At 46.9% G+C, this 20,487-nt stretch overlaps 1 protein-coding gene across 9 annotated transcripts in view; it reads right to left on the bottom strand.

Moving 5' to 3' along the window:
- Positions 1 to 1,980: 1,980 nt before the first annotated feature.
- The window catches only part of STK36 (serine/threonine kinase 36), a 24,478-nt gene continuing 5,971 nt past the window's right edge, over positions 1,981 to 20,487 (bottom strand). For all 9 annotated transcript variants that reach the window (XM_025441801.3, XM_025441803.3, XM_025441806.3 and 6 more), the window contains 20 exons: positions 20,037 to 20,206; positions 19,699 to 19,886; positions 19,091 to 19,190; positions 17,359 to 17,502; positions 13,458 to 13,637; positions 12,190 to 12,287; positions 11,676 to 11,781; positions 10,301 to 10,451; positions 9,987 to 10,114; positions 9,353 to 9,457; positions 8,678 to 8,776; positions 8,504 to 8,592; positions 8,177 to 8,240; positions 7,880 to 7,990; positions 6,213 to 6,287; positions 5,586 to 5,760; positions 4,990 to 5,137; positions 4,610 to 4,757; positions 3,302 to 4,048; positions 1,981 to 2,256 (listed from right to left, as the gene is read on the bottom strand). In XM_025441801.3, the coding sequence (XP_025297586.3) occupies positions 2,113 to 2,256; positions 3,302 to 4,048; positions 4,610 to 4,757; positions 4,990 to 5,137; positions 5,586 to 5,760; positions 6,213 to 6,287; positions 7,880 to 7,990; positions 8,177 to 8,240; positions 8,504 to 8,592; positions 8,678 to 8,776; positions 9,353 to 9,457; positions 9,987 to 10,114; positions 10,301 to 10,451; positions 11,676 to 11,781; positions 12,190 to 12,287; positions 13,458 to 13,637; positions 17,359 to 17,502; positions 19,091 to 19,190; positions 19,699 to 19,886; positions 20,037 to 20,206 (3,170 nt within the window). In that variant the 3' untranslated portion in view covers positions 1,981 to 2,112. The remainder of the gene's footprint in view (positions 2,257 to 3,301; positions 4,049 to 4,609; positions 4,758 to 4,989; positions 5,138 to 5,585; positions 5,761 to 6,212; positions 6,288 to 7,879; positions 7,991 to 8,176; positions 8,241 to 8,503; positions 8,593 to 8,677; positions 8,777 to 9,352; positions 9,458 to 9,986; positions 10,115 to 10,300; positions 10,452 to 11,675; positions 11,782 to 12,189; positions 12,288 to 13,457; positions 13,638 to 17,358; positions 17,503 to 19,090; positions 19,191 to 19,698; positions 19,887 to 20,036; positions 20,207 to 20,487) is intronic.

Below are 20,487 nucleotides of genomic sequence, written 5' to 3'. Positions count from 1 at the left end.
GTAATCTTTCAGAACATAAGGTAGATCACATCACTTCTCTGTCAAAACTCTCCAATAGATGCCTCCTTTACTCAAAGTTCAAGGTCTCCAGGCTTACAACATCCTGGTCCCCACTGTCTTCCTGTCCTCAGCTCCTACTATTCTCCCCCTTCTTCGCATCTTCCATCCAAACTGGCCTCCTCACAGCTCCTCAAGCCCCCCCAGGGATACTTCCACCTCAGGGCCTCTGCAATGATTATTCTGTCTTGGATTTTCCCTCAGATAGCTGCATTGTTCATTTTCTCACTTCCTTCAAGTCTTGGCTCAAAGGACATCTCAGTGGGGCCTCCCCTGACCGTCCAACTCAACACTCCTCATACTCTCTCTGCTTAATTTTTCCCAGAGCTTTATCACATCTCTACATGCTATACAGAATTCACTCATTTTAGTAAGTTGTCTTTCCTACCAGAATGGAAACTCTGTGATGAACACGCATTGCTTTATCTCCAATGCCTAGAACAATACCTGCCACAGAGAAAGGACTGAACTGTGAACTGAACTGAAATAATCTGGATAGGAGGAAATTATAGTGGTTTCTAGGAAAAATGTTATTTTTGCTAAAATATAAACACAGACAGTGCACAGTGAAGGTGAGGGCTAAATAAAATTCCTTATAAAAATAAGGGCACCTGGGGTATCTGGGTAGCTCAGTTGGTTGAGTATCTAGCTCTTGATTTCGGCTCAGGTTGTGATGTCAGTGTCATGAGATTGAGCCCCATGTCAGGGTCTGCACTCAGTATAGAGTCTGCCTGTCCCTTTCCCTCTGTTCTTCCTCTGGCTTGCACACTGTCTCCCAAATAAATATATAGAATCTTAAAAAAAAAAAAAAAGGGCATCTTACTTATCTTTCATTTCGAAAATAATTGGAATTTAGATAGGATAAAAAGTAGTCTCCCCATTTTGTGGATGGAGAAATCAGAGCCCTTGCAAGCCATCCAGTGAGTTAAGGTTTAAGCTTCCTAGTATGTTTCCAGCTGGATCATGACTCTAACTGATGGGTCTGCCAAACATCTTTCTGGTAAAATGCACAACATCCATAAACAGCTGCCCTTCTCAAGCAGCTGGGCTTCCTTATACATTGAAACTCCATCAAACAGTAAAACTCATCACTAAGGCTGAGATCACAAAGCAATCCAATGTACCTCTCTGTTTAATCCTATTCCTCCCTGTTTCAGCTCCACTGGCCTTGGCTTGGAAGTAGGTAACTACATGTAGCTCATTATGGGTGGAGGAAGCTGGAAGGCAGGAAGAGATACAATTAATAAACTCCCAAACCAGGATCTTGTGTGAACAGGACACAAGTGCTTCCAGCACCACAAGAGCTGAGAGAGGAGCTGAGCCTCCCCAAACTCTTACCCTGGCAGCTCCAAGTAAGATAAAGTATACCTTTTATTATAAGAATTCACAGAGGAAAGATGAGCAGAAGAAAGGCAGGAAGGAGAGAGGGAGGAAAGAAAGGAAGGAGGAAGGAAAGGAATGAGGGAGGGAAGAAAGGAGTAAGGGAAGGAAGGGAGGGAAAAAAAGAAAAAGAAAGACAAGTCTCTTTCCATACTAACCCATGGATGGGAATGTGGGCAATGGGGCCAGGGAACCATCCACAGCAGGGACTACTGGCATTTATCACCCTAAGGTGAGACAGGTCCTGTTTATCACCGACCTGAGGCCAGTGCACTACAGCAAGAACCTGCTAGGATTATAGAAGCTCCAGAAAGGGAGAGCTCTTGGATAGAAAGTGCCTCCCCGAGGTCCAGGAGGTGTGTTCCTGGGATTAAAGGCACACAATTGCAGAAAGAGCCCTCAATATAGAAAAGGAAGGACTCTTCTCTGGCACCAACAGCAATGAAGTTTACTGGTTGAAATCATCCTGAATCTGGGGAAAGGAGGGAGCTTTATACATAAATCTCTTCTAGTTTCTCATTCACAAATCAGTTGACTTGCAGCTTATCTCTCTCTCTCTCTCTTTTTTTAAGTCTCTTTAGCTCTCGGTTGAGTTGGTGGCTTGTACAGTAGAAAAAGGAGAAGTTGGCAATAAGGGGGCAAACAGGCTGGAGGCTGGACCACAGTACTCTGAGGTCACGTGCTGTGGGTTGGCCTCAGGAGGTGAATGAGTTTCCTGCAGTGTCTGGCAGAGGCAGGGCGGGGGCTGCTGTGCACCAGTAACTGATTGCCCAGAGAAAGCATGGCCAATCGCTCGCTGGCCCCCAGGGACACCAGCACCTGTGGGACAGAGAGCAGATGACGGAATACGGCACACAGAGGACTCTCATGTGGCCCAACAATTCCCACCCTAGAAAACAAAGAAAAGGAAACCAGGGACTCCATCCAGATCGGGTGGGGTTAAGAGAAACCGTGGAGACGAGGCTCAGCAGGACCAGAGGTCTACTCCTGTTCACTTTGGTGATATACCATGAAACTGAGGCACTGAGGGATCCATGCACTTGTCCCCAGAAAGGGTAATCCATGCAGCAGTGACAGCTCATCACAAAGTATGATTCCCAGTCGTAGAGCCTGACCAGTGGGCCTTAACCTCATTACCTCTGGGAATCCCTTTCATTATTTCCCCACAAGGACTGCCAGAAAAATCCTAGAATTGATATCGTCACCATCCTGTCAAACTATCTGTCCTGCATGAGCCATCCAATGCTACCACATTGCACTATTACAATTTGGACGTGGACGTGTGATTTCCATTCAGCTACTTGATGTACTCAGCAGAAAAAGCAAAATAAAGCAGTGGTTAAGGTATGGGCTCAGGACTCAGACTCTTGAGCTCCAGTCTCCCAAACTAGCTTTGTAACTTGAATAAGTTCTTAAAATCTTAGTGCCTTGGTGCCCTCACCTGCAAAATAAGGAATATAATAGCTTAAAGCAGATAATAAAGGTAAAATGCTTAGCATGCTGCTTGTCACATGGTAAGTGCTAAAAAAAAAAAATAGCCACTTAATGGCCCCCAGAATGAAATCTCTCTATGCCTCAACATAGCCTGCTGTGCCCTCAACTCTGTCCACACAGCCTCGAGGAGATAGAAACCCTGGTTCTTGGGATCCCAGGAATTTCCCACTCATTGGAGCTCCTCCCACACTCCTTCCCTTCTCCAGGGTGGAAGGTGGGAGATGGCAAACTCATCTCCAGCACACTGCCCAGACATCTCCCGCTTCCCAACGGGGGGTTTCTGAGTGTCCCAATTCCTTAAAGACTATCTCAGAAAAACATTGTGAAATACAACCCCATTGTCGTGGTCCACAAATCCCCGTGGGTATACCTGATGGATGCAGGGCTCCTGTCGGAGGCTCCGGAGGGCAATGAGGGCAGCTTCCTTCACATTCAGCTGGGGGTCTCCACATGCCATTTCTAGGAGCCGCTGGGGTACTTGGTACTGTAACAGCTCTGCCCCCAATCCCTCAGGCCCCAGGTTCCCCAGAGCAGACACGGCATTGCGCCGGATGCCAGCCTGAGGATCTTCCAGCAGCTGGGTCATACCGGGTACCGCGGCGGCCAAGGCAGGTCCCAGGGGACCAGCTTGGTAGGCTGCATTGCCCACAGCGAAACTGGCACTGCGCCGCACCGCAGGGTCCTTGTCTCCAAGCCCCAATAGCAGAAGGTTGAGCAGCCCGGCCTGGCTCTGCAGCGCCCCACGCAGGGCCATGCTGTGTTGCAGTAAGTGTCCCAGAAGCCCATAAGTGCGGGCCCGCACAGAATGCTCTGGGTGGCCCAGGAGACTGCGCAGGGGCCGATAGGACTCATCGGAGCCGGCCAGGAGTTCTTGGATAAAGGACAAGTGGCTAGGAGACAACACTCGGGCTGTGTGGGCCAGCAAGGAGAGAAGGTCGGAGGTTAGCAGTGGCTGGTCACCCAGGAGGGCAACTGAGAGGAAGGAGATGACAGTTCTAGGGGAGGCAGCCACTGTGTTCACAAACTGGTTGAGAGACGTGAGATCCGTGAGGGCCAGGCGTGTGAGGAGGCTGACAGGCAACTCGACTTGAGGCAACGGAAGATGGTGGCAGCAGACCTGGAAAGAGAGGAGCAGGGTAGCAGGCAAAAGTGGTTCAGGGAGTTGGAGCACTCACTGCAGCGAGGTAGCTAGTAGGAACCCAAGATCTGGCAGAGAGAAAAGCCAAGCTATGCTGGGAAAGACCACAGAGAACTGGAAGACCTGACCCAAGCCCTCCACGTGAGACACTGTGGAGCCCAGGAGAACAAGTGCAAGATCATTCCTTGCTCTGCAAGTACTCAGTCTTGGCCTTCAAAGGCCCACTGCTTCATGCCAAGAATTGCCAGAGAAGTGATTCCTGGCTGAGGAGCTGGGTCTCCAGTGCCTTGACTGGGATGTCCTCCCCAGGAGCTCCAACTGATCCAGATGAGGGACTGGTGGAGAGTGGCGGTGCCAGACCCAGCTCCAACCAATGCTCTCTGCTCAGATCTGAATGCTTTCTCCACTCCCAGCTCTTACATGGAGCCAGATACTCTGCTGTTCTAGGGGCCCAGGAAAGCCCTGGAGCTGTCAGCAAGTCAATCAGAGTACACAGGGTTGGACATCTCCACCTTCGTGCCTAAGGAGCTTCCCAAGTACCTGCAGCAGGTGGGCCGCGACTTCTGAGTCCACAAAGTCAGCCAAGACACCTCTGAAGAGGTCGGCATCCACATCCAGGGCGAAGGGGAAGCAGAGGAGCTGGCAGACAGAGAGCACCACGACGGGCAGAAACTCAGCCCCCTGAGGCCTAACGAGGGCAGTGTGGGAGGATTTACCAGGTGCGGCTTACCTACCCTTTTACCATTCTCTGCCCCTCCTCAAATCCAAGTCTGCTCCCACTCCCCACCCTCCTCAGTGCCATGGCTTGCCTCACAGCTCAACCTGTCAGCTACGGCTCTCCTGCCTAGCCCTCCTCATCCCCCACCCTGTACTGCAGACTCTCTGAACCATCGGGTCTCCCTCCTCTTGCTCAAACTTACGCCCGGCCCAGCTGACGCAGGAAGCTGGGGGAAAGCAGGTGCTTCAGAGTGGACATGAGGATACTTCCACGCTGTGACAGGTGGCTCAGGCATAACTGGGGCTCCTGGGTGAAGGTGGCCACAGCCAGACTCAGCAGGGCTGCCATGCCTGAAAACACCAAGAATGGAGACCCCGTGGAGCAGGCAAGAGGCCCAGGTGCTCCTGCTTCTCCAGGGCTCCCGGGGCTCCCACCTATTTAGTCCCTTTCCTACCCAGCATATCCCACTCCGTCCTCTGCCCTGGCAGCAGCAGCCGCAGCAATCTCCGTGGGCTAACCCAGTGCTAGTCTGCCTCTTCCTTTTTTTTTTTAAAGATTTTATTTATTTATTTATTCATGAGAGACAGAGAGAGAGAGAGAGGCAGAGACACAGGCAGAGGGAGACGCAGGCTTCACGCAGGGAGCCTGACATGGGACTCGATTCCAGGACTCCAGGATCACGCCCTGGGCCAAAGGTGGATGCTCAACCACTGAGCCACCCGGGCATCCCTAGTCTGCCTCTTGAAGAGAGATCAAGACTTTGGTCTCACAATGGAGGCCATGCGGATGGAAAGATACCTTGGGGTGAGATCAGCGTCCAGTCTGGCTCTGGGCTTTGTGGCCTGGATAGTGATGGCTCCTCTTCCTGTGGAGACACCTCCTCAGGGAGCCTCAGAGCCATTGAGAACCGGTGCCACAGAACGGTCCATATTTCTGAGTCAGCCACGTCCCTTAACAGGCTACCCTTTCCTGGCTGAAAATGAAATTAAAGGAGGGTGGGTAGGGAGGTCAAAGTCAGGCCTCAAAGTGCTTTTTTTTTTTTTTTGCACTCTCATCCCTGACCTATAAGGAAAGGCAGTCCCAGAAATAATTCCTCTGTTTTCCCAACAACCTGGGACTTCCCTGTTAGTTTCCTTTCTTATCACATCTTAACCCATGTTAAGATGGGTTAACCCATGTCTGCTGAAAGCCAGGGAATTATAGCTCTCCTCCCCCACTGAATCCTGAGGGATGCAGCTGTGATTTCTTAGAAAGGAAATCTGTGCTGAGGGTGGGCGGGGGGTCCCATTTGAAGGCTATCACAGGCACCAAGTATGACTGATGAGGTAAGTGTGGGTTGCTTCTTCATTCCTATTGTCTAGCGGTTCATCAAAATACCTAGTTGCTCTCTCCTGCCTTTCCATTCAACCTAGGATGCCCCCATACCTGGGTGAGAAGCTGTAGCAGGAGGATGAGGAGGCCATCATAGAAGCCACAGCAACCTGGTGGAATCAGCCGGACCTATTGGAGAGAAGCAGGAAGAATGCAGATCCCTGGGAGAGATGAAGAGGGTGCCTCATGAACCTGTGCATGCAACTCCCGGTCAGGCAGAAAGAGCTCTTCCTCAACCTGGGGCAGTGGGGAGAACTCTTATGGACTTTGGAGCCTTGGCTCCTGACTATTCATTCAATGACTACTTCTGCCCCAAAGATACATAGTCTGGGGTTGGGATGGGGGTTAGGTTGAGAGGACCTAACTCTGCATTCTGGAGGTAGAACACGGATGAACTGAAAGTCGAAAAGCCAGTCAAGAGAAAGAGGTAGTAGGAAGGAACAGCATTCCAAATAGAACTCATAGCATAAATAAAGTAGCTTATGAAGGATGAGAATAAATTCTAGAAGTGGTAAGTCTGGGTATAGCAGGATTACAGAGCCCAGAGGTAACAGATGAGCTCTGAGTAGATGGTAAAGGAGTCTGAATTTTATCCTGGAAGTGGTGGGAAGCCACTGAGGACTTATGCAAGGTTCCCATAGGCAAGATTTTCATCTCTTCTATTCACTGCTATACCCTCAGTGCCCAGGATAGCATCTGGTACTCAATATGTGTTTCTGTGCTAAATACTTACTGGTTGAATAAATGACTAGACTTTTAAGAAAGCTCATTCTGGTGGCAGTGAAGAGAATAAACTGGAGAGGAGAGAGTCTAGAAAAGAGATCCTTCGGCAGGCAAGTGCCACAGTGCAAGACAGATGATGTGCACACAAGCTAAGGCAGGGCAACGACGGTGGCAGGCAAAAAAAAAGATCGGAAACGTGACAGGAAGGCAGAACACAGGGAGCCCAGGGGAACCATCTAGGTGGGGGAATAATGGAGCAGAGGGCACAGTCTCTGATGACTCCCAGGTTACTGACCGGGGCTCCTGGATGAAAGGGAGTACCATCACTACTGCCACCACCTCTCTGAAGTTCCACTTCACCTAGGGGAAGCAGGTCAGTACCATTACATCTCACGTGTCTCTCTCCAGCGTGTCATGGGATAACATGTGAAACACTTTCTGAGTTCTAAAGAATTCTGCACCTATAAGGATGATGATCATTTGAATCCAAAGTCTATCCTTTTTACAAATGAGAGACAGGTGGGTTCCAAAAGTATCTAAAAAGGAGAGTGGGGAAGGGCCTAGAAAAAGGAGAAAGTGGAAAGGAGGCTACAGAGTGGACAGGATTTGTGAAGAGTTCTCAGGATGCCAGCTACCTTTTCCAACTTGGTTGAGGAGAAGGCGGGGTGGTGGGGTGGGGGACAGGGAGCACAATCTGCCATCTGAGGGGAAGGGATGAAGCTTTGGAAAAGATCTTAATAACAGGAGCAGGAGCTCCCGGAGGAAGGGAGTGAGGTACACAGGGAAATCACATCCTCTGGTAACTTGGGTCCCCTTCCCTCTCCTTCTTTGCCTGCCAGTCTGGGCTCAGAGGGGGCTGTGATCTGGGAACAGACAGACAGGAAAGGAAAGACTCCATGGCTCCTTTCCAACTGTTTGGTTTGCCCCAGTCATGCTGGCGCTTCAGTCTCCTCCCCTGACAGGAGCACTGGGTCTGTGTCCTCCCTGGGCTATCTCACCTCCGCAGGGGCAGACAGAGCGTGTGAGGCTGCAGCAATCCACTCCACAGGCTGGAGGTCGAAGGTCACCCCTTGCTGCCCAAGTTGTCCCAACAGACAGGCTGCTGCACTCTGGGGGGGAGTCAGAGAAGAAGGAATGTCTGAATTGGCACAGCAGTCAAGACAGAGGATTTATGTCTCCATCTGGCGCCACGGAATATGCGTCATACCTGCTGCTAATGACACAGTGATGTCTGTTCTCCAGAAGGGCTGGATGGCAGGGCAAAAAGGGGAGGAAGAAGAAAGTTGAAAACTCACCACAAGAGAGACGATGTGTGAATGAGTAAAGAGAGTAGCAATCTCATTGCCTAGCTTCTCCATTCTGGAAAAAGGAGACACATCAAAGGGTGCAGCTGAGTGAAAAGAGGCAGGGGGGTGGCCTCCCTCCCCGCTGGACAGCACTCTCCATGTAGGTTGGCACAAAGTTGGTGGGAATCTAGGTCTATTCTTTGTAGAGAAGACTTCACTCTCTCTATCCCAATCCCTCCTAAGGGGAGGCTACAAGGTGCCATTCCCCATATTCTACATAAGGGTGAGCAATGGGGATGGGAGATTCCAGCGGAGAGACCCCACTTTATGACTTACCCAGGAGGCAGATCTTGCAGCTGAAGGACAAGAAGGGAGAGGAGGTAGAGAGCCACTTCAGTAGACTCTTCCCAATCCACGACCTTTACCTACAAAGGAAATCAAGATAGCAGAGCAACTTCTGATTGAGGCAGTGGGGCCACCACAATATACCTGCCTGTGTTGCTGGCCTACCTTCCCCTGGACCAACATCAACAGTGACTCCAAGGCCAAGGGCTCTTGCCCTAGAAGATGGCACAGGCGCTCACTGATGTGGCAGCATGAGTAGAGAACCTAAGAGAGTGCAAAGCAGTCTGTCAGTGAGGCCAAATGGCCCCCAGGCAACTAGATTGGAAGGCTCAGCTGAGAAGCAGGCTAGCCTCTCAACGGATCTAGTATCCACACTGAGGTGTTAGAGAAGTTCAGGCCCATCCCACTCTTGCTATAAGACACTGAGATTGGGCTACTTCTCTGTTCTGATGAGGACTGGTGAACACTGGGGCCATCTCAGTGGAATAGATTTAAAAGCAGAAAGGGACCCTATGGGGTCTCTTGTCTCTCTCAGTGTCTTTCTCTTTCTTTCTCTCTTAGTCCTAGGGATTAAAAAGAAATCTGGGGGTGCCTGGGGGGCTCAGTTAGTTAAGCGCCTGACTCTTGATTCCAGCTTGGGTCATGATCTCAGGGTCGTGAGATCCAGCCCCATGTTGGGCTCTGTGTTGGGCATGGAGCCTGCTGAAGATTCTCTTTCCCTCTCCCTCTGTCCCTTCTGAAAGAAAAGAAAGAAAAGAAGAAAAGAAAAAAGAAAAGAAAAGAAAAGAAAAGAGAAGAAAAGAGAAATATGAAGTCCCAAGAGTTTTGAACAGGCAGTACCTTGAGAAGGTGTAGGCACAGGATGGGATGCTGCAAGCCAGAGATGAGGGATGGCCTCAGTTGGTTGCTCTCTTCACTGAGCTGGTTCGCCAAATGCCTAGAGATCTGTAGGGACACACCTGAAGCCTCCATCCCATTCCTGATTCCAATACTATTTCTCTCCTATCTCCAATGAATCAGGACTCTTGACCCCTTGGTAGCCACTCTCCCCCAAGTTCACCAGGAACCTCAGACCCCATCCCATCCTCAGTCGTCATGGCCAATGGAGAACCAATGGTCATGGCCTATTTTAGCCTCAGTATGGGCAGGTACAGAGGAAAGTGTTACTGGCCAAAAGGAGCAGGAAATATAAATCCTGAGCCCTTGAGGAAGCATCATGGGTGGCTTCAGAGCAGCCGCTCTGCCACATGGGCAGTTTGTCACTGAGCTCTCTAACCAGCTAGCCAAGGGCTTTGGGGTTTTGGTGACATCATGTTCTAAAAGTGGCACAGACCCAGGGTGGGAGCGTCTGTTTCTGGAGATACGGAGTAAGGGGAAGCATAAATGCTCATTTTTCTGCCTTTCTAAGAAACTGAGGCCAGCTTCCTCATCTCCAGCAACATGGATGAGAGGAACCAAAAACTGCAGTTCAGACCTGCTCCTTGGCCTCCCAGCAGCTGGGCAGCCCCACAGGAGCAGTACATATGGCTGCCAGCGCAGAGGACATGGCTCCAGGCAGATCCTCACTCTGCTCCCGCAGTGGCTGGCTCACTTGGGGGGCTCCTATAGAGAAAGGCGAAGAACGGAGGGTAGGACCTGGTTATTTCTCTCAGATCCCCATTCATTCTTTCAGTACACAGTTAGTTACTGAGCACTCACTAAATGTCAGGCACTGTTTGAGACAATGGCAGTTGGGAGGGCAGAGCCAGAGTTACTCTCGAGTCAAGTGAATCACACACCCCTGGTTACCTGGGGGGGTGTGGAAAGAGAGCTGGGGGACTGTCAAACCGTGAAGAAGCCCATCCAGCACCGCCCGCTGCGTTGTCAGCAGGCTGGAGTAAAAGGCTTTGGAGATGGTCCAGCTGTTCCCATCCATGGCTTCACACAGAACAGTAAAGCACTAAGGGTAACAAAGGCAGGGTTGACGTTAGGGCAGCAGACTGACTGGGCTTAGGGTAAGGAGCAAGAATCCCCTAGAGAACCTGAGAAAAAAAGAGAAAACCCAGAGGGACCCGCTGTGACATTCTAAGTATTCTTTGCATAGAAAATGCATTAATAATCACCTTCATGTTTCAAGGATGGCAATTTTAGGTGTCAACCCTTCTATTCTTTGATCAACTGCCTCCCAGATGATGTTTCTCAAAGTGTTATCTGTAGACCATGAGTATGAGAACTCCTAGGGATTCCTGGGTCCCCTCCCAACCTAGTACTACTGGTTCAGAATTTCGGGAGGTGGGGGGGGTTTATTCCAAATTCCCTATGCACTCGCTGCACAGTGACATATATGATAAATGCCGGCCAGTAACATGAGTCACTGATGGCCAAAATTTAGGTTAGACATTGGAAAAGCTTCCTGACATGAGAGGGTGAAGGATGTTAAAATAGGCTCTCAGACTAGAAGAGTCTGAATGGACTGCTCGCTGGAGGCAGAAATGCAGCTCAGATTTGTGTCCCCTCATTGCCAGTTTGAACAACTAGGCAATTGTTTACTTCCTTGCTGATGTTCCTCTCTGTCTCCTCTGACATAAGTTAGAACTTAGGTATCTTCTTGTTCAATCTTCTGTTCTCCTGGCCCTCACCTCCAGAGTCCAGAGGCGAGAACTCACTAGCTTACTAGTCCACAGGACAAATAAGTTTGAGAAACTAGCTCATCTGCAATCTCTTCGAAAAGGAATACTTCTACACGTGGTTCCCTAAAACAGGGAACAGTGCTTAATACTTCTGGACCTTTATGTACGCTGTTCCTTCTGCCTGGAATGTCCTCCCTACTTCCTGCCTCATCCACCTGGCAAGTTTCTATGTGCTCTTCAAATTCTAGCAAAGATGATTTCCTTCAAGACTTCTAGGACTCCCCAAACAGCATTAATTGTATCTTCTTCAGTGGTGCTTCTGTATTTTATGCAAGTTTTATATAAGTTCTAATGTACTAGTCCTTGATCATTTTTCATTTCCCCTACTAGACTACTTCTAGTCCCTTGAGGACGGGGACTTTCTCTTCATATGGCACAAAGTCAGTAAATGCTTGTATTACCTTGATCCAACCCCATGCAGTTATAAGAAAGGAGAAGGGAGAAACATGGGGAAAGACATCAAAGACAAAAATCTGGACAAAGGAGTAGATTACCATAAGGCTATCCCTCCGCAAAGTTTGCTTAGAGTCATCTGGTTGGGCCAGCAGTTTCCCCAACTGGTCCAGAAAGAGGTTGGCAGCCTCCTGAAACACCTGTAGGCTGGGAAAAAATAGCCCATCTCTCTAAAAGCCCACATGTGGTAAATAGGTCAATTCTGGGAAGATAGGAGAATCTCTGAAGAGGAAAATCTCAGAATGCTCCATCCCCTCTCCCCTGCTAAACATACACACAGTCTTACATACATGCCCTTCTAGCCCCTTCTTTGCTATTTTCTCGAGATTATTCATACTGTGACCCCTTCCATTTACTGTCTCATGACCCTTAGAACCTTCAAGTCTTGGAGTGGGTCTCAGGGTCCTTAGGAAGATTAGCTAGACTCTCAGGGTCAGTGAGCTCATCCCTAACCTGTCATCTTCTCCTTACTCAGCCTTTTCATGATAGGGGAAGAAACTGGGATAGACATTGTAGCCAAAGCAACCAACGAAGCAAAACTGGCTCTCATCCCACCTGTCACCTGTCTGGCTCCTCTCCAGATTGAAGGTACAGGCAAAGTAGGCCTGAATCACAGCCATCAGGTCCCGTAAGAAGGTCCCATACCAACATTGCTGCCAGGGAAGAGGACAGAGAGTAAGAGCGACGTATGAGATGGAGACAAAATAGAAAAAACAGTTTAAAAAAAAGTGATCTGATATCCAGTCACGTTGACCAAACAGGAAGGGTCAGAGGGAATAGAGTGTCCAGAAAAAGAGGGGAAATCTAGAGGTAACAAACTGGTAGCCAATGGCCAAAAGCAGCCTGAAAATGTGTCCTGTCTGGCCTGAGAGCATTTAGAGGGTTTAGGAGGCTCTATTTTTTCAAAATAGCTCAAATTATTTTCTAAATTCTTTAATAACACTCAAGGTTAATACTCATGAACAGAAAGCAGCTTCCAGCTGCCTAAGCTAAAGCCCCAGGAAACATTTCAGTATCCTGCCCTCTCAGCTCAGCCCCAGCACAACACAGAATGGGAGGTAGGGATTCAGCCTCAGACACATTAAGCCTCAACCCTAGCTCCTCTACTCATCATCCCTGTGACCACGTACAACTTAGTGCCTGTGTATGAGTAGGTGAATCTCTGAATTTCCATACTTTTGTTTCCATAAAATTGGGTCAATGAAAGCCTAGGATTTGACATTCCAAAACGCAGCGCTCTACCTTTTGGGAAACTGTGCATATACATCTGGATTTCTTGCTTTTCTTAGAAAACTGGAAGATCTAGCAACATTGGGCCCATGTTCTTGTGTGGCAACAGTGAGCTGGAGCTGAGGGGATTTCCCATTCAGACTGGGCTCGAGCTCTCCAGTTTATCATGTTTCCCATTATTCATAGAGTCATACAGTCTACTTCGCTGACTGACGTGATCTGTCTGGCCTCAGAAGGCAGTGGCGTTTGCAACTCATGATCTACTAACTGCACAGGAGAAAAGAAAATAAAAGGCTGGGGGCCGGGCACCTGGCTGTCTCTGCCAGTTGAGCATCTGCCTTTGGCTCAGGTCGTGATCCCGGAGTCCTGAGATGGAGCCCCATATTGGGCTCCCTGCTCAGTGGGGAGTCTGCTTCTACCTCTCCCTCTGCCTGCAGCTCCCTCTGCTTGTGTGCTGTCAAATAAATAAAATCTTAAAAAAAAAAAAAAAAAAAAAAACGCTGGGGCCTGAATAGAAACAACACTTGGAAGAAGAGACATGGAAAGTGAAGAAATTTCTGTAAGTCTTGTGAGGCTCCTGGCCTCGTGCTTACCTGCTGGATACTGTTGCTCTCCTGGCTGTGTCTGAGCAGGCTGAGCAGGAGCCCGGGGAGCCCTGCCTCACGGCAGAAGGAGTACAAGGGAACAGAGTCGCTGCAGCTGGATAGAAGACTGCTCAGGACCCGAAGTGCAGGAAGGATATGGGAAGCGTCCTCCGGCACATCTTTCAGGATCTGGGTGACATGAGGGAAACAGACAGTAATTGCTATTATCAGAGGGAAAAGGAAAGTCACAAATACCAGTGTCCTCCAAGGAGTTGGCAAAGCAGACCAAATGTTCTCACTCCTTTCTTTGGGACTCCAAAACCCAGAGAGGGAGACCACAGAAAAAGGGAAACAGTGCCAGGGAAAAGAAATATAGATGGACAGGTCACCTGACTTACAACAGCAGGGACCAATGGAAAGGGGGCCTCCCCTAAATCTCTGTCAGACCTAGTGTTATCGCTATCTGCTCCCTTCCTTCTCCAGCCCTTCACCTTAAACATGCATGCACACACACATACTTCCAAAGATTAAAACCAACAGACATAAAATAATGTCCTTCAACTCCAGACAGATAAAATAGTATTATCTTAACTCTAGATCAAAACTTAACTATGACTCGCAGGGCAAATCCAGTCTGTCACTTATTTTTATACAACCTGCAAGGTAAGGGCAGTATGATACTCTTAAACGGTTATTCTTTAGGGGCACCTGGGTGGCTCAGTGGCTGAGCAATTGCCTTTGCCTCGGGTAGTGATCTTGGGGTCCTCGGATCAAGTCCCACATGGGGCTCCCCACAGGGGGCCTGCTTCTCCCTCTGCCTAGGTCTCTGCCTCTGTGTGTCTCTCCTGAATAAATAAATAAAATTTTAAAACAAACAAACATGGTTATTCTTTAAAAAGTCACTCTTCGGGATCCCTGGGTGGCTCGGTGGTTTAGCGCCGCCTTCAGCTTAGGGTGTGATCCTGTAGACCCAGGATCAAGTCCCACATCGGGCTCCCTGCATGGAGCCTGCTTCTCCCTCTGCCTGTGTCTCTGCCTCCCTTTCTCTCTCTGTGTCTCATGAATAAATAAATAAAATCCTTAAAAAAATTTAAAATAAAAACAAAAAGTCACTCTTCAAAAGAGAATAACATTTACATCAAGTGCTTTATAACATGTCATTCACTGTTTCTAAATCTTTTCACTTATTTGCTCATTTACTCTTTTACAATAACCTGCTCAGTAAACACAATTATCCATTTTACAGATGAGAAGATTAAAGTCTATAGGAAGGTTAAGTAAGGAGTCAATTATCACACAGCTAAAGAGTAGTTGGCTGGAATTCAAACTCCAAAGTTTTACCCTGGAGGCAGAGCTTTTCACCTGCCTCCCTATTTTTTTAAAAAAGATTTTATTTATTCATGAGAGACACGAGAGAGAGAGAGAGAGAGAGAGAGAGAGAGAGAGAGGCAGAGACACAGGCAGAACGAGAAGCAGGCTCCATGCAGGGAGCCCAATGTGGGACTCGATCCCAGGTCTCCAGGGTCACGCCCTGGGCTGCAGGCGGCGCTAAACTGCTGTGCCACTGGGGCTACCCAATTGAAGTTACCCAACACTGTGAAGACAGCGAGGACAGCACGGAAGGGCCAGAGGGAGGTGCACGGTGCCAAGGCAATTCAATGAGGAAAAGGGTGCCTTAGACCATGGATGCTGTACAGCCACATGCAGAGAGATGAACTTAGATCCCTACCTCACGTTATACATAAAAAGTAACTCAAAATGGGCCAGAGACATAAATATTAGAGCTCCAACTAAAAAACTTTTAGAAAAAACATGGGAGGGGATCCCTGGGTGGCGCAGTGGTTTGGCGCCTGCCTTTGGCCCAGGGCGCGATCCTGGAGACCCGGGATCGAATCCCACATCGGGCTCCCGGTGCATGGAGCCTGCTTCTCCCTCTGCCTGTGTCTCTGCCTCCTCTCTCGCTCTCTCTCTCTGCGGCTATCATAAATAAATAAAAATTAAAAAAAAAAAAAAAAAAAAAGAAAAAACATGGGAGAAAAGTCTTCCAGACTTTGGGTTTGGAAAAGAATTCTTTCTTCTAACACCAAAAGCATAATCCACAAAAGAAAAAAAAATGGTAACTTGACGTCATCAAAATTCAAAACCTTTGTGCTTCAAAAAACACTCTTATGAAAATAAAAAGACAAATCAGAGCCTGGGAGAAAATATTTGCAAACCATATATCTGATAAAGGTCTCCTACCCAGAATATACAAAGAACTCTTAAAACTCAAACAACCAGATTTAAAAATGAGCAAAATGACTGAATGGATATTTCGCCAAAGAAGAAATACAAAGAGCTAATAAGCACATGAAAAGATCCTCATTAGTTATTAGCAAAATTCAAATTAAAATGACAATAAGACACTATTTCACATTCACTAGAATGGCTGTGATAAAAAGACAAACAATAATATATGTTGGCAAGAACATGGAGAAACAGAGACCTTCACACAGTGCTGGTGGGAATGCAAAATGAGACAGCCACTTTGGAAAATAGTTTAGCAGCTTCTTAAAATGATAAATATAAATTACCATACAACCCAGCAATTCTTAGGTATCCAAGAAAGAAAAATGAAAATGTATGCCCACACAAAGACTTCCACGTGAATGTCCTGAATGGCAAAGTTATTCACAAAAGCCAAAAAGTGGAAACAATTCAAATGTCCATCAACTAGTGAGTGAATAAACAAAATGTGATACATCCATATGATGGAATTCTAATCAGCAACAAAGAGAAATGAAGTATTGATACACCTCACAAGAAGAACAAACCTCAAAAACATTCTACTACATGAAAGGAACCAAATATAAAGACTGTATATTTTTATGATTCCATTTAGGTCCAGCAAAGGCAAATCTATGAGACAGAAAGTAGACAGGGGTCTGAGGCCAGGGTTGGGACTGATAATTACCTGTAAATGGGTATGAGGGATCTTAATGGAGGGATAAAAATATTCTAAAAATATATTATAGTGACGGTCTCACAATTTGGTACATTTTATAAAACGCACTAAAAAAAAAACTTTAAGGAAAAGAGAAGGAAAGAGATGCAGGCAACATATTTTGGTGAGTTCCTGGCAAGGAAGAACATGGTGTTTCAGAAAAGGAAAGCCTTAAAAAAAAAAAAAAAAAAAAAAAAGGAAAGCCTTTGTAAGAAAAAAAACACTTATTATGAATGCAAATTAAAATGCTATCCTTTAAAAAAGAATCTCATTCTTCTCATTACTATATTTATGTTAGAACCTCTTACATACTTACTATATCTATACTTTAATTTCATCAATAAAATTGTGTGGAAGAGAGCTTTCTCTCATCATGGAAGGACTTAACAATATCCTCCATTTTTGCCTCTTGCTCTTCAATGTCTAAAACATTTACCATCCAAGTTTGCCCATTCTTGCTCTAGATGAATGTTTTTTGCTTCAGAAAAATTGAGGCCTGTTCTTTTTTTTTTTTTTTTTTTTAAGATTTATGTATTTATTAGAGAGAGAGAGCACATACACGAGCTTACATGCACAGGGGGCAGAGAGGCAGAGGGAGAAAGAGAATCTCAAGCAGACTCCCTCCTGAATGTGGAGCCTGAGGCTGGACTAGGTCTCTCAACCCTGAGATCATGACCTGAGCAGAAATCAAGAGTCAGACACTCAACCGACTAGCCACCAAGGCGCCTCCTTTTTAAAAAATATTTATTTACTTTAGAGAGCCAAGGACTGTTCTTTCTGTGTTACTAAAGGAGCTTAGAAAATCTTGAATTAAACAGATGAATTGAAAGAGAATTGGAAAGGGACAAACCTCCTTTTTTCTCCTGTTTTTTTCATGCCTCATCTGTGACTAACATAGTCTAAAATCCCGTTACTTGTGCCCGTTACCTGCCCTCCAGCCTCATGCAGCTGACCCTGGATGCGTTGGCAGAAGTCAGGATTGCACAGCAGAGTGAGAGGAGCCTTCAGTTGGATGGGCACAGGTTCACCAGTCTTTAGCAGGTGTTGCCACTCGTCATCGCTATCTGGCTCCTGAAGCATAGGGGAATAAAAGAGGTCACTCAACCTGGTGAATCATTGGAGTAGATGCAAGAACCAGTGAATTCTTTGGTACAGATGTATTTTTTCCAACCACCAGTTTAAAAAGGTACAGTTGACAGCACTTGAGGGGTCTTGAAAAGTCTCTTGGAGAATACTGGCATGTGTTCTTAAAGAGGTATCTAAAAATATGTCTATCACAACATGGTTTCTAATTTAAAAAATTGGAAATATCATAAAGGCAATCAGTAAGGGAATAATAAATCATGGCACATCCATCTTAGGAAATATTATGAAGTTATTAAAAAGAGTGTAGGGGGCAGCCCCGGTGGCGCAGCGCTTTAGCGCCGCCTGCAGCCCAAGGCATGATTCTGGAGACCCTGGATTGAGTCCCGCATCGGGTTCTCTGCATGAAGCCTGCTTCTCCCTCTGCCTGTGTGTCTCTGCCTCTCTCTCTCTCTCTGTGTGTGTCTCTATGAATAAATAAATAAAATCTTAAAAAAAAAAAAGAATTCTCTTTAAAAAAATAAAAATAAAAAGAGTGTAGAAGGGGGGATGTATCACTTATGTAGTATTCCCATACATAAACGAATCTCATCAGGAGGAAATATTGAATTTGAGGAACATTCTATAAAATAACTGGCCTCTGTACCTCAAAATTGTCAGTTATGAAAAACAAAGAAAAACTAGAAACTCTTCCAGAATAAAGGAAACTCATGAGGCATAACAACTAAACACAATATGTAACACCAGATTAGAGCATGGACTGGGAAAAAAAATTTTTCCCCTATAAAGAACATTACTGGAGCAACTGGCAAACTTTAAATATGGATTGTAGATGAAGTAAAAGAATTATATCCGCATTAAATTTCTGACGTCTGTTATTGTACTGTCACGGTGTAGGTTAATGGTCTCATTCTTCAGAAATATGCACTCAAGCACTTAGGAGTAAAGGGACATAATTGCAACTGACCCTAAAATGACTCAATAAAGATACACCCATATGCAGATATCTAGAGAGAGAATCAAAGCAACTATGGCAGCATTTTAACAGTGGGCTAATTTGTGTGAAGGGTATACAGGAACTTTTTGTGGCCTCTTCACAATTATTAAGTTTGAAACTTAATAAAAATAAAAAGTTAAAATCCCCCCAAAACTACATGTTCAGATGTAGAAGGCTCTCCAAAACAGGTTATATGGTAAGTGAGGCACAATGTAAAACAGTATACGTGGTGTGAACTCAGATACGTAAGAACAGCCAAACTGTAGATTTGTGTGTGCATATACATATATGTAAAAATTCAGGAAGTCTGGAAGAAGAAAGACTAAACTAATAACAGCAGACACCTCTGGGATTGGGGTAAGGCTCCAGATGGGGTAAGGCTTCATTTTTACCTATGTGTTCCAATTTTTGATAATTATATGTTCAGACACTATGCAATTAAAATCTACAAATTATAATAAAAAAGCAATTTTTAACACAAGGGGAGCTCATACTTGCTTGGATAGTTGGGAATCACTGTAACCCAGATCCAACATCTCCCGGCAGGGTCAAGGCCAAATGGAGCCCCTTAGGGCTTACCTCATTTTCTAGGTCCACTGCATCAATGCTCTGCTGGCCCACCACCTCTGGCCTCAGCTCTGGGTCAGCTTGTTCACAATCCTGGGTGATCTGGTTTTCCCTGCCAGAGGAACAGGGAGTAGGAGGAGTTCCTGTGAGGTTCAGGAACATTTCCCTCTCTCTAGGCCCAGGATAAGAATGAAGAATAAGCCATAAAGGATTGGATAGGGGAGCGCTCTCTTGTAGGACAGGATGTTGACCACTACACACTTATTCTTGACTGCTCTTCCACTTTGGATCTTACTCTCAAGTCTACCTTGGCGGTTTTCACTTGGAGCTTGCAACTCAATCTTCCCTTTTGCACGGAGACATTCTTTCTTTCTCAGTTAATAAAGGCATAGAGAATAGAAAGTTCTGATTCCTGATGAATCAGAAAAATATTCTGATGAATCAGAATTCAAGAACCTAGGCCTTGGACTCCCAGGGCCCTGTCTCCATTTAGGCAGTGGCTAAATGGTGCTAGGCACCATGGCACCATATTGTATTTGCTTTGGCTAAAGCTTTAGCTTTAGCTTAAATCAATCCGCAAGATACCTCATCCTATAAATCCCTGACTATCCTTTCCTCACCGAGGTGCAGGGGGGGTCTCTCCAGCCCCCCATTCAGCCCAGCTGCTCTTCATTTCTGAGGCCAAGATCCCAGCTATGAGGCCTGGTTCCTGAGGAGTGGCTCTTAGTCTAGGCAGAGGGGCTGTGCCAGAAGCCATCTTGCTGGTCCTATCCTCTTGCTCAAGGGCAGGTCCTGTGTTCTGGTGTTTCTGTGGGAAGTGGGCAGGAGACACGGCATCAAAACCATGTGGTTGCCACAAGGCATTATGATTTCTATTCATGGCCCTTTCTCACCTTCCTTCTCCAACTTTCCCAGTCGCTAGTCTAGTCATGTCACCTGTCCCCTCTGTCTCACATACCTTCCGCTTGGCCTCCTCAGCCATGCGCTTACAGGCAAGTCGCAAGATGCGAGATCGATTGCCCTTGGGGGCCAGTCGATGCACCTGCTGTTCCTTTAGGACCTGAAGTTCTGGGGGTAGATGACTGGTGAATGGGGTGCCCAAATCTGAGCCTCCTGGTTCAGTTATTACTGCAAGGAAGAAAGAGGGAAGAATATGTGATCACACTGGAGTGGAGCCATCATCTCCACTTAGCCAGAGACAACCTCAGTGTCTTCAGGCTTCTGTGGAAGATCATTTTAACAACGTGAGAAAGAGGGAGTGGGGTGGGGTGGCATGGGAAGTGGCAAAGGTCAGGCAAGGGGCTAGGAAGAAAGTTCGAGGGATCCCTGGGTGGCGCAGCGGTTTGGCGCCTGCCTTTGGCCCAGGGCGCGATCCTGGAGACCCGGGATCGAATCCCACGTCAGGCTCC

This window comes from Canis lupus, chromosome 37 (genome assembly GCF_003254725.2).
Source record: "Canis lupus dingo isolate Sandy chromosome 37, ASM325472v2, whole genome shotgun sequence".
In the NCBI taxonomy this organism is placed as follows: domain Eukaryota; kingdom Metazoa; phylum Chordata; class Mammalia; order Carnivora; family Canidae; genus Canis; species Canis lupus.
Note: the sequence above shows the minus strand (reverse complement) of the source record. Positions and strands in the feature narration are given on the sequence as shown.